This window comes from Osmerus mordax, chromosome 4, assembly GCF_038355195.1.
Source record: "Osmerus mordax isolate fOsmMor3 chromosome 4, fOsmMor3.pri, whole genome shotgun sequence".
In the NCBI taxonomy this organism is placed as follows: domain Eukaryota; kingdom Metazoa; phylum Chordata; class Actinopteri; order Osmeriformes; family Osmeridae; genus Osmerus; species Osmerus mordax.
The window spans coordinates 9,175,715-9,188,454 of record NC_090053.1 but is presented as its reverse complement, the minus strand read 5'-3'; the positions used below and the strand labels follow the sequence as shown (position 1 = coordinate 9,188,454).

Sequence of the window (12,740 nt, the reverse complement as noted above, 5' to 3'; positions counted from 1 at the left end):
CTGCTGGTACTGCTGCTGTTGCGCTTGGTGATGTTCTGAGTTCCTACCTGGCTAAGCCTCCCTATTTATACCTGACAGTCAGAGGCCCCACTGGTCAAATACCTGATTCAGCAACATGCCATGGAAACCTATAGAGTGCTGAGGTTTGTACTCTTTTCCAAGGACGAGTGTTCAAAGACCTACATCAAAAACATTGAAATGATGCTAGTGACATTACACTACAACCCATTTTGTGGCAACAATCACTGGGTTGAATGAAATTTTACAGTTAACTATAGTATTGCTAATTTCTAACTCAGTTGTTCTCGCAATTTAAGACCCTTCAATGTGAGATTACAAAAAAATGCTCATGTGCCCAAACAATGTATGTGAAAGTGTAAGGTTAAAGATGAGTATAACCTGAAAAAGTATTAGATAGTACCCAAACCAAATAATGAGACCATCCTAGTAAGTAATCAATCCCAATGGCAACTGAATTATACAACATAGTGATTTGTAATGAAGAAAATGCATCAAAACCTACCTCACCCGCAACTCTTATCAGAAACTGGATAGGGGACATTTTCCTTTTTTATTTCTGTGTAATGTCATAGTTAAATCAGTTGTAACAATATTGTAATTACTTGTAAACTTTATGTAATGTAGAAACACTTGTTTTATACATGGACGGTGCTCCCCACTCCTATACCTACCTTGTTTTTTTATTACCTATTGTAAGCCATTTAAATTGTTATACAATATAAATACATACAGAAGTAGCAACTATGTATCTTCAATTTAGATACATTGCAAATGACAATGTTGCTAATCTAGTAAATGAGAGAGAATATTAAAGTTAAGTTTAAAACCTTGAATTTATTTGGTACAATTGACTGAAATTCAGATTTTCTTAATTCCTAAGTGAAGTAGTTACCAGTACTCAATATTTGTATACATATTATGGTCAGTGATCTTCTTCTGACTGTAATCAATGAAAATATGTATTATGGAAATTCTGAACCCTAGTTTTATAATTGAAGACTTGGTGGTGGCCTTGTTTGTGTCTCGTTAAGTTAGTGTTGTGGTGTTTTTTAAATGTACTTTCTTTTTAGGTTTTTCACACATACTATAAATCCCCACGAACATTTTGTATTTCATTTTTCCACATCATGTTCCACATCATCTCAATCTGTTTTATACAAATTAAATGTTTTTTCAGTTTTTTCTGAGCATGTTATTCTCTGTCAATATCATAACGAGTGTTTAAAAAAAACATAATTGCAGTGGAAACTCATAGAAAGTGTATGTTAGAGTATTCTTGCAAAGGATACTGGACTAACCAGCTTTAGCAATAAACAATTTGCCTTTTAATAACCCATTGGTAGTCAGACCTGCTACGAATCACTTTAAAGTAAAACTTATATTAAAAGAAATGTTGAGGACAATATTTTTACATTCTTTTGTAGTTTAACATTTTCATGTTTTCCTGTTTATGTTCTGGTTATTTACAAATAACTTCAGACTATTCAGTTAGTGATTGTATTGAAAATAAGCTTAATTTTGCTCTGTGTATTGCCTATTACTCAGTGATAGTAGACATTTTTGTGTAAAGTACTAAAACCACTCATGTTCAATTAAAAACAAGCACTTTGCAGGAGATATACAATATATTTATATAGGCTTTATTGAGATCTTAATGTTACAGTATCTAAACATTGTCTAGTAGAAAGAGTCCATGATGCGCCTCATGCTCATGAACCTCATGTTGCCCATGCCTCCCATGCCTCCCATGCCTCCCATCATCTGATTGAAGTTCCTGTACTCGCCAGGCCTCATGTACCACATTCTGCCTCTGTAGTTGGGCTGCTCGTACATCAGCCAGTTGCCCTCCATCACGTTGCAGGACATGCAGTTGTTCATGCGGTAACGATCCATGATGTTGTCACAGTCGTCCATCATCTCATGCATCTGGCCACCGAAGTTCTCCCTCTCGTAGATCCTCATCCTGTAGTTTCCTCTGTGCTGTAATTGAACGGAAAGGTTACTGAAAGATGAGACCTTGACCTTCAAGAGTATTCAGAGCCACAGATGACAGAGATATTAAACCGTAACTCAGAGTGGTGGAAGCTGAAAATACAGATAAATAGATTCAAGCAATGGTAATAGTTGTCCTTACCATGGGGATCATACGGCAGGACCTGATGCAGTCGCTCCAGTTAAACATGCTCATGTAATCGGCGTACTCGCCCCTCCTCATGAAGTACTGGTTACCCATGTAGTTGGTACGGTTGTAGACCATGAAGCAGCCTCTCTCCACCCTGCAGGAGTGGCAGCGGGACATGTAGGAGGACATGTCGGAACAATCATTCATACACTCATAGGAGCGTCCCATGAAGTTCCTGTCCTCGTAGAAGGTGATCTAAATGAAATCCGGAAAGAAAGACATTGAGGACATTGTTTGAATGGGACTCCAACAGTCCTATGTCCAAACACATCTTAATAATGCTGTTTTTTTTTTTTACTATAGTAGAATACTTTCATTGTTACCTTTCCCATCATGTTCATGTCGGCCATTTTTGCTCAGTTGTAGCTGAAGCTGCTGGTACTGCTGCTGTTGCTCTTGGTGATGTTCTGAGTTCCTACCTGGCTGAAGCCTTCCTTTTTATACCTGACAGCCAGAGGCCCCATTGTACAAACCCCTTGACCCAGCAACATGCCATAGAAATCTATAGAGTGCTGCATTTTGTACACATTTTCAGGGATGCGCTCCCTCAAAAGACATTCATCAAGAATGGAGCTGGTGAGCACAAAACGGATTGTGGGAACAGTCAATGGGTCGAACAACAAAAAATGCGCTGTGACTCAATGTGAATTGTAAAATGTAGTACTTTACCAGAAGAATTTCTGTCTTTTGTTTTAACTGCTAGCTCTATATGACACTTTATTTCCTTATTACCCTTATTAACAAGTATACCCAATGGTTAGATGGTTGAATGGTTAAAAATCAAGCTTATTAAATAATGAGACCAGTTTAGTAATCTAAACTCTAAACTTCTATGACGAGCAGTATTACAAAATATAGAGTACAAAAGGAAATTAATGGCACTTCACAGCCAACAGGTGGCAGGCAAATGCTTACTGCTTACTAGAGGAACAAATCAGTTTGTGACTGAGGACATTTAATTTTAAATAAGAACTTGTAACATAATATTACCAGATTTGGAACTCGTGACGGTATGTCATCATCATCAATTAGTCTTTCTCCAATCTAGTAACACAGACTTTCCCTGTAAATAAACATGCAGATATTTAGTATTTAGGTCTACAGTATTTGTATCTTGTAAAATATAACTAAATGTGTTTGTTGTATATTATTGTCCGTATTACAACTAAAGTGTTTTATTTTTATATTTCCTATATAAGGGATATGTCTTGCAATGATGTTTTGTTGTCATGCAATGATGTTTTGTTTTCTAGTCATCAATTGAGGGAGTCAGGTGGCTGGTTCGATTCCCGGCCGTGCCAAATTAAGTTGTGTCCTTGGGCAAGGCACTTCACCCTACTTGCCTCAGGGGAATGTCCCTGTACTTACTGTAAGTCGCTCTGGATAAGAGTGTCTACTAAATGACTAAATGTAATGTAAAATGTAATCAATTCAGGTGACTGTCTAATGTAGTTGACTGTATGTTTAATTCAGTTGTTACTTTTGTAATAACTCATGCTGTTAAATTGTGATACCATGTGGTTACATATCAGTTCCCATGTAAAACATTGTTATTACTGTAGCTGATACTATATAATTATATAGTAATTAATGTACACTTAAAGTACAGTGAAAACATGAATCCATAATTGGTCAACACTTTACATTAGGTAAAATTAACTATCATGTAACCACAAAGCAATAACTATAGTAGAATCTCTTTTTTTAATCGTAATTGCCATGTAATTAAATGGTATTAAGTGTTTGCGGAATATCTTATTACAAAACTGTAAGAAGGTACAGTATGGGAGAGGGGTGTAAGGGGTAAGTAGAGGGGTGTAAGGGGTAAGTAGATGTGTTACCAAAACAAGATTACGGTTCACATCAACCTATCCCTTGAAAAACCCAACCACCTTGCACCAAATTTCACTTCTGTTGAACTTGTACTTCTGCGATGAAGTGTAACTATATAACAGTTCTCATGTAACGACAAGGTTGTTACTATGGTTTTTCTATGAGGTTGCATGGAAGTTAATGTCATGTAAAGTGTTACCAACATGTTTTACCAATTATCCATCAATAACCACCATGTACTTGAAATTATTATGGAGAGTGCCCTATCATTCTTTCAAGTGTTTGTTGTTGAACACCTGTTTTGATGACAAAACAGTATTCAAGACTTTATGATTTATTTGCACATCTTCATGCCATCTCCACAGAGAAAGTTATATGCCACATTCTGAGTATTTGTTTGTTGTTCTGAAAGTATCATACAGTACATGCAGATTAAAAAGCTTCCTGGGGAAATTTAAATGGTATATCACATAATCTAGATGTCAACAAATTGCCTTTAACTTCATCACGTATTTGCTGTCAGCACAAACACAAAGCATTTTAGAGTAACATTTTGATCAACAAGAAAAGTAATTGTTCATTCAATGATTAATTGCCAGTTTAAAACGATTGACTCTGTTCACGAACTTGTTCCTGGTGAGGGTTGGACTCCGCCAGGGCTGCCCTTTGTCACCGATTCTGTTCATAACTTATATGGACATAATTTCTAGGTGCAGCCAGGGCGTTGTGGGGGTCCGGTTTGGTGACCTCAGGATTGGGTCGCTGCTTTTTGCAGATGATGTGGTCCTGTTGGCTTCATCGGGCCGCGACCTTCAGCTCTCACTGGAGCGGTTCGCAACCGAATGCGAAGCGGCTGGGATGCGAATCAGCACCTCCAAATCTGAAGCCATGGTTGTCGACCGGAAAAGGGTGGAGTGCAATCTCCGGGTTGGGGAGGAGATCTTGACCCAAGCGGAGGAGTTCAAGTATTTCGGGGTCTTGTTCACGAGTGCGGGAAGAATGGAGCGCGAGAGCGACAGGCGGATCGGTGCGGCGTCCGCAGTGATGCGAGCTCTGCATCGGTCCGTCGTGGTGAAGAAGGAGCTGAGTCGAAAGGCGAAGCTCTCTATTTACCAGTCGATCTACGTTCCTACCCTCACCTATGGTCACGAACTGTGGGTAGTGACCGAAACAACGAGATCGCGAATACAAGCGGCCGAAATGAGCTTTCTCCGCAGGGTGTCCAGGCTCTCCCTTAGAGATAGGGTGAGAAGCTCGGTCATCCGGGAGGGGCTCAGAGTAGAACCGCTGCTCCTCCGCGTCGAGAGGAGCCAGCTGAGGTGGCTCGGGCATCTGATCAGGATGCCTCCTGGACGCCTCCCTGGTGAGGTGTTCTGGGCACGTCCCACTGGGAAGAGGCCCCGGGGAAGACCCAGGACACGCTGGAGGGACGATGTCTCTCGGCTGGCCTGGGAACGCCTCGGGGTCCCCCAGGAAGAGCTGGTAGAAGTGGCCGGGGAGAGGGAAGTCTGGGCCTCCTTGCTTAGGTTGCTGCCCCCGCGACCCGACCCCCGGACAAGCGGCAGATAACGAACGAACGAACTCTGTTCACCTAAGATGGGGTTACACACCTTACATTCAAGGTACTTCACCACTGAGAAAGGGAGAGCAAGGAAAGTTCTCACACATTTCAGTTATCAATAGACAATATCTGTTGATCTTTTGACACTGTCTACTCTCAATTCCAAACTTAACAATGTCACTATCTGGAACCTCTGTCAAACTAGGGCAATAAAACAACAAGAATAGCTCCTCTCAAACTACATAAATATCACATTAATGTACTGTAGGTGGGAAGATTCTTCAGCCAACATCTTTTATTTCTATACATTGTTTGGTAATTTGATATGGATGGCACTGCCCTTAGCATTGCTTCCAACTCTACTGGACTTCCACCTTTACTTGGACATCTTGAATTACTTTTGTTTATGTTCAACCAGATACATTAGATTGCATTGGTAACCCAAAAACTTTAAGTAAGTACATCTCTTTTAAAATGCTTCCAAGGCATTGTTCTTATACTGGAAAACATAAGTTTGACAGTAAAATAGTATATTTTTAATAATGATGCACACCGGTCTGGACTTAATGTATCAATGTTTTGTGTAGCAGCCAAGTTACCTCAAGTGATTAATTCAAGCAAAATATTTACAGACACAAGTTTTATTTTGAATCAAAGCTGCATTAGGTCATATCAGCACAGTTAAAACATTGTCTAGTAGAAGGAGTCCATGATGCGCCTCATGCTCATGAACCTCATGTTGCCCATGCCTCCCATGCCTCCCATGCCTCCCATCATCTGATTGAAGTTCCTGTACTCGCCAGGCCTCATGTACCACATTCTGCCTCTGTAGTTGGGCTGCTCGTACATCAGCCAGTGGCCCTCCATCACATTGCAGGACATGCAGTTGTTCATACGGTAACGATCCATGATGTTGTCACAGTCGTCCATCATCTCATGCATCTGGCCACCGAAGTTGTCCCTCTCGTAGATCCTCATCCTGTAGCTTCCTCTGTGCTGTAATTGAATGGAAAGGTTACTGAAAGATGAGACCTTGACCTTCAAGAGTATTCAGGGACACAGATGACAGAGATATTACACCGTAAGTCAAACTGGTGGAAGCTGAAAATACAGATAAAAAGATTCAAGCAATGGTAATAGTTGTCCTTACCATGGGGATCATACGACAGGACCTGATGCAGTCGCTCCAGTTAAACATGCTCATGTAGTCGGCGTACTCGCCCCTCCTCATGAAGTACTGGTTACCCATGTAGTTGGTGCGGTCGTAGACCATGAAGCAACCTCTCTCCACCCTGCAGGAGTGGCAGCGGGACATGTAGGAGGACATGTCGGACATGTCATTCATACAGTCATAGGAACGTCCCATGAAGTTCCTCTCCTCGTAGAAGGTGATCTGAATTGACATTTGTAATGAAGACAATTGAGTAAATACGAAAATTGAACTCTGTCCATCTTTCAAACATTAAAATAAATGTGTTTTTATTTTGAGAATGAGTTAACTTCAAAAGTTGGCAAACTGTAGTTAAGTCTAAATATATACCAAACATCTTTGACCGTTTTTACCTTGCCCATCATATTCATGTTGGCCATGTTTGCTCAGTTGTAGCTGGAGCTGCTGGTACTGCTGCTGTTGCTCTTGGTGATGATCTGAGTTCCTACCTGGCTGAAGCCTTCCTATTTATACCTGACAGCCAGAGGCTCCATTGTACAAACCCCTTGACCCAGCAACATGCCATAGAAACCATGCTATAGAAATACCACTGAGGTTTGTACACATTTCAAGGGACACTCTCTCTCAAAAGGCTTATTTCAAGAACAGTGCAATAGAGCTGGTGACCACAAACTAATTGTGCTAAAAGTCAATAGGTCCAAAGACTCCTATGCTTTCTGACTCCATATTAATAGTTGAATGTAGGACTAGAAGAAATCATGGCCTTTGTTTTTACTCATAACACTCCATACAACTTTCAACTAATTTTGCGATGATTACATTCAACACAGCTTTCAGTTTGTGTAAAATCTTAATTGCGCTAAATTACTAGTTGAAATGACAAGACTCTCCGACTCTCTCAACAACCTCAGCTTTTATAATACCTAAGTTTAATTATACTAAATTGTATATGAATATATATATTAATTAAATAATGTATACAAACACACAAAAAAGACAGTCTCAGCTATAGAATGCACAGATCTTTATTGAAAAATTGATTCAATAAATTGAATGAAGGGTTTATGTCCATAAAGGTGACTGTTCAACACTTCAAATGTTGAGAAAGACTTCAGAAATAATAACAACTGAACTTGTTTGACATTATTGCATAAAAATACAAAGTCTGTCTGTGTCCCTCTTAGCTGCCAACCTCCTCTTTTTCAACAAAAAAGGCAAAGATTTATGTACAATTATCACATTTCCTATAATAAAAGTTCAACACGTGGAATAATTCTGTTGCATCAATCACAGTAATTACATTTTGTTGTGTTCCAGACATCTGTTATATATGAATGTTATTAACAAGTGTTTGTCTTTGAAAATGAACTTGAAATAAGGCAACTCCACAGATTGGTGGCATGGAACAATTTTTTGAGAAGTTGTGATTTACATTTTACAACCAAAAGCATCCTTTGATCATAGTAGACAATGTCATTAGGAAAATGACTTAATCTAGTTACTTTTCATAAAACATATACACAATGCATGTATGTCTATTGTCAGAATCAGAAAGGGTTTTAATCGCCATGAAAGTTTTCACAGACAAGGAATTTACTTTGGCAGGAGGGTGCATATGTTCAACATATAGGAGTAAATCTTAAATGAGTGGTGTAAGTTTAAACAAGTCTAACTATACTATACAAAAGGTGCAAGTCTAATGATCTAATACTAACTAATACTAAGGGGACAGGTATGTAGAATAAAATAAATATAAAGTATAAAATAGCTACAATATATGGCAATGGTTTAAAGTCTGTGGTTTAAAGTCTGTGTGAACCCTTGGCCTTGTTGAAGAGGCCACTGGCAGATGTAAAGAAACTGTTCTTGTGGCGTGAGGTTTTGGTCCTGATGGACCACAGCCTTCTGCCGGAGGGGAGTGGTATAATCAGTGTTTTGTGTGTACAGTAGAAACATCTACTAAATATTTTCAGAAAAAATCTTTTTTTAGCAATAATTTATTGAGATCTTCATATCATGCATATCAGAATTTAAACATTGTCTAGTAGAAAGAGTCATTGATGCGCCTCATGCTCATGAACCTCATGTTGCCCATGCCTCCCATGCCTCCCATCATCTGGTGGAAGTTCCTGTACTCGCCAGGCCTCATGTACCACATTCTGCCTCCGTAGTGGGGCTGCTCGTACATCAGCCAGTGGCCCTCCATCACGTTGCAGGACATGCAGTTGTTCATGCGGTAACGATCCATGATAGAGTCACAGTCGTCCATCATCTCATGCATCTGGCCACCGAAGTTGTCCCTCTCGTAAATCCTCATCCTGTAGTTTCCTCTGTACTGTAATTGAACAGAAAGGTTACTGAAAGATGAGACCTTCAGGAGTATTCTGGGCCACAGATGACAGAGATATTAAACTCAGACTGGTGGAAGCTGAAAATATAGCTAAATATATTCAAGCAATGGTAATAGTTGTCCTTACCATGGGGATCATACGACAGGACCTGATGCTGTCGCTCCAGTTAAACATGCTCATGTAGTCGGCATACTCGCCCCTCCTCATGAAGTACTGGTTACCCATGTAGTTGGTGCGGTCGTAGACCATGAAGCAACCTCTGTCCACCCTGCAGGAGTGGCAGCGGGACATGTAGGAGGACATGTCGGAACAATCATTCATACACTCATAGGAACGTCCCATGAAGTTCCTGTCCTCGTAGAAGGTGATCTGAATAAAAATTTGTAAGGAAGAAAAGTTATTAAAATGTATAAATGGAGTAGAGTAGAAGTATACATATACATGTACATATGTATTTTTAAATATATATTTAAATTTAAATATATATTCACCGAATATGTTAGATTGTTCCTACCTTGCCCATCATGTTCATGTCGGTCATTTTGGCTCAGTTGTCGCTGGAGCTGCTGGTAATGCTGCTGTTGCTCTTGGTGATGTTCTGAGTTCCTACCTGGCTGAAGCCTTCCTATTTATACCTGACAGCCAGAGGCTCCATTGTACAAACCCCTTGACCCAGCAACATGCTATAAAACCATCTATAGAAATGTCACTGAGGTTTCTACACATTTCAAGGGACTCAAAAGACTTATGTCAAGAACAGTGGAAAGAATCACAATGCCGAGTCAGCCAAAAGTCAATAGGATTTTCAGATAAGAAATCTGTTTCCAAAGATCCTTGTCCCAAATTCTTTTTCCATCTTATTGTAGTCTGTGATCTGTTTCCATGTCCTTTCCAAAACAATCCTTTATTTCTTTTTTTTTTTGCAAACTGAACTAAAAATCAAAACCTCTTTTGAGTTAACACCATTTTCAGAACTTCACATGGTTTAACACATCCTTTAACAATCCTGGTATTGATCGGGTCTTTGGAACATTTTAATTTAATTTTGTATAAATTAGTGATAAATCCTTGTGCTTTTTGCCCACAATCGTTCAAATGAATGTGGCCAGCAATTTGCATTAAAGTAGCATTACCTACCATGTAACTACAGCACTACTACCTATTGTAAAAAAACAAAAAACAAAACATGAGGGGGGCGGCCCAAGGCTTATATTGAGGTGACTGAAGCCAGAAATTGAAGCTTTAAGGATGTGTTTATCATTTAGTTCTCGACAGATTTAAAATATAGATTCTTTATCAATCTCAGTGACAATGGAATTCCGTAAATTTTTGACGAAAAATAAATACAAATTGAAACCTAAAACATTACCATAGCTGTATATTAATCATTACCATTGCTTAACAATAAGGCATTACCTGTAGCAATGACATCATAGTTACATAGGAATTTAAATATCAAGTCAGGTAAAATCAAATTTTATTGGTAACCTTTTTTTTTACAATCCCTTTATGTCACAGTGCTTTACAGATCTATACTGACTTTCATTACCCTCTGAACAGTTCCCCCTCCCCCATAACTCACAAAATGTTTGTATTAACCCGTACTTAAAAATACATGTGATTCCTTATATAATTCATAAAATAATACTTGCATTAATTTAAATGACTGATAGGCTACTAAGTATTTACATGGTTATTCATTTATATAACATTCTATTTGACACTTTACTGAACTGCGCATCAAAATAATCTTATTGTCTAAATGTAACTACTAGCCAAGGTCAGGTATTCTGTACTTATACAGTCAATTATGAATTTTATGAGTAAAGACAAGTTGCTTTTGGACTCAAGTTCAGCGTCTACAATGTGAGCGCACGTTCCTAACCAGCATTTCATTGTGTTTAACAATAAACGGTTTGCGTTTGACTTTCTAGAATTCCAAATCCTAATCAGTGTTGAACCTCTGTAGGCTTATGTATTTCTTGATGTCACTAGTCAGAAAATAACACAATTTGTAAGCAATATTATAGGCCTAGTTTAAGCCTTACACAGTTTAGGGGCTTAACAATTACATTCACATTCTAGCATTCTACCTCCCACTAAAATAAGATAAGATTTGTGGCTACACCCACCACATTGCATCCACTCTCAAGTGAGAACCATCAAATTAAGTCGGTAACATCTGTCAACGATTGTAGTTGTATGGCTAGCATTGTTAACCTTGTATTTTGAATTGTAGTCTAGCTAGTTAGCCAGATAAACAAAGCCACGAGCCCCTACACAACCTTCCACCCCTGCCACCCCAACCAACTCCAAATGTAGTCGGGTGGCAATGTTTAGCCGGCTAGCTAGTTTGCCAAATGAAGCCATTGCCTAAGCTGTCTCTTGATAGCAAAATATTGTCTTATTTAACTATTTGATTACTTTATCTGGAAGCCTTTTGAGATTATTTTGAAAATTTACACATAGGCTACTTCCATCATAGAAGGCCATGCTCCTTAAACTTTTCAACTTTTCTCCTTGTTAAAATACATTGTATGATGCAAAATACTTTTCTGTGAGTTACTTATGGTGGTGGTATGAGTGGTTTGGTGTGCAAAACCAAAATCAACTTTTAAAACTCAAACAAAACCTTTTCAGACAAAAGTTTTTTATATTTTTATAAATGATTTATTGAAATCATAGAAGCTCAGTGTCTAAACATTATCTAGTAGAAAGAGTCATTGATGCGCCTCATGCTCATGAACCTCATGTTGCCCATGCCTCCCATGCCTCCCATGCCTCCCATCATCTGATGGAAGTTCCTGTACTCGCCAGGCCTCATGTACCACATTCTTCCTCTGTAGTTGGGCTGCTCGTACATCAGCCAGTGGCCGTCCATCACGTTGCAGGACATGCAGTTGTTCATGCGGTAACGATCCATGATAGAGTCACAGTCGTCCATCATCTCATGCATCTGGCCACCGAAGTTCTCCCTCTCGTAGATCCTCATCCTGTAGTTTCCTCTGTACTGTTATTGGACAGAGAAGAGGTTATTGAGACAAAAAATGTTATGCTGGAATTGTGGAGGCAACCATATAATCTAAATGGTAGATAATGGAAGTTACAATGAAGTTAGACGCTATATAGACAAATGTAGGCTGACTAATAGTTGTCCTTACCATGGGGATCATACGACAGGACCTGATGCTGTCGCTCCAGCCAAACATGCTCATGTAGTCGGCATACTCGCCCCTCCTCATGAAGTACTGGTTACCCATGTAGTTGGTGCGGTCGTAGACCATGAAACAGCCTCTCTCCACCCTGCATGAGTGGCAGCGGGACATGTAGGAGGACATGTCGGAACAATCATTCATACACTCATAGGAACGTCCCATGAAGTTCCTCTCCTCGTAAAAGGTGATCTGAATAGACAAGAAAAGTTGGTCAAATTTGAAAATGAAGTACAAATCTAACTATAAATACTGGTACTGTATATATAGTATTGTAACCTTTGTTCATTCTTACCTTTCCCATCATGTTCATGTCGGCCATTTTTGCTCAGTTGTAGCTGGAGCTGCTGCTGTTGCTCTTGGTGATGTTCTGAGTTCCTACCTGGCTGAAGCCTTCCTTTTTATACCT

At 39.3% G+C, this 12,740-nt stretch overlaps 4 protein-coding genes across 4 annotated transcripts; all 4 read right to left on the bottom strand.

Annotated features, from left to right (window-relative positions):
- Nucleotides 1-1,698: 1,698 nt before the first annotated feature.
- On the bottom strand, nt 1,699-2,553 carry LOC136941467 (gamma-crystallin M2-like). The gene is made up of 3 exons (XM_067233941.1): nt 2,527-2,553; nt 2,156-2,398; nt 1,699-2,001 (listed from the first exon to the last, which is right to left on the bottom strand). Exons 1-3 carry the CDS (start codon nt 2,551-2,553, stop codon nt 1,699-1,701), a joined length of 573 nt encoding a protein of 190 aa, XP_067090042.1.
- A 3,737-nt stretch (nt 2,554-6,290) lies between these two features.
- LOC136941465 (gamma-crystallin M2-like) lies at nt 6,291-7,187 on the bottom strand. Its single transcript, XM_067233939.1, has 3 exons — nt 7,161-7,187; nt 6,748-6,990; nt 6,291-6,593 (listed from the first exon to the last, which is right to left on the bottom strand). The coding sequence occupies exons 1-3, from the start codon at nt 7,185-7,187 to the stop codon at nt 6,291-6,293; spliced, it is 573 nt and encodes a 190-aa protein (XP_067090040.1).
- Nucleotides 7,188-8,809: 1,622 nt separating this feature from the next.
- On the bottom strand, nt 8,810-9,660 carry LOC136941466 (gamma-crystallin M2-like). The gene is made up of 3 exons (XM_067233940.1): nt 9,634-9,660; nt 9,246-9,488; nt 8,810-9,103 (listed from the first exon to the last, which is right to left on the bottom strand). The coding sequence occupies exons 1-3, from the start codon at nt 9,658-9,660 to the stop codon at nt 8,810-8,812; spliced, it is 564 nt and encodes a 187-aa protein (XP_067090041.1).
- A 2,166-nt stretch (nt 9,661-11,826) lies between these two features.
- Nucleotides 11,827-12,653, bottom strand: LOC136941861 (gamma-crystallin M2-like). The gene is made up of 3 exons (XM_067234495.1): nt 12,627-12,653; nt 12,281-12,523; nt 11,827-12,129 (listed from the first exon to the last, which is right to left on the bottom strand). Exons 1-3 carry the CDS (start codon nt 12,651-12,653, stop codon nt 11,827-11,829), a joined length of 573 nt encoding a protein of 190 aa, XP_067090596.1.
- Nucleotides 12,654-12,740: the final 87 nt, after the last annotated feature.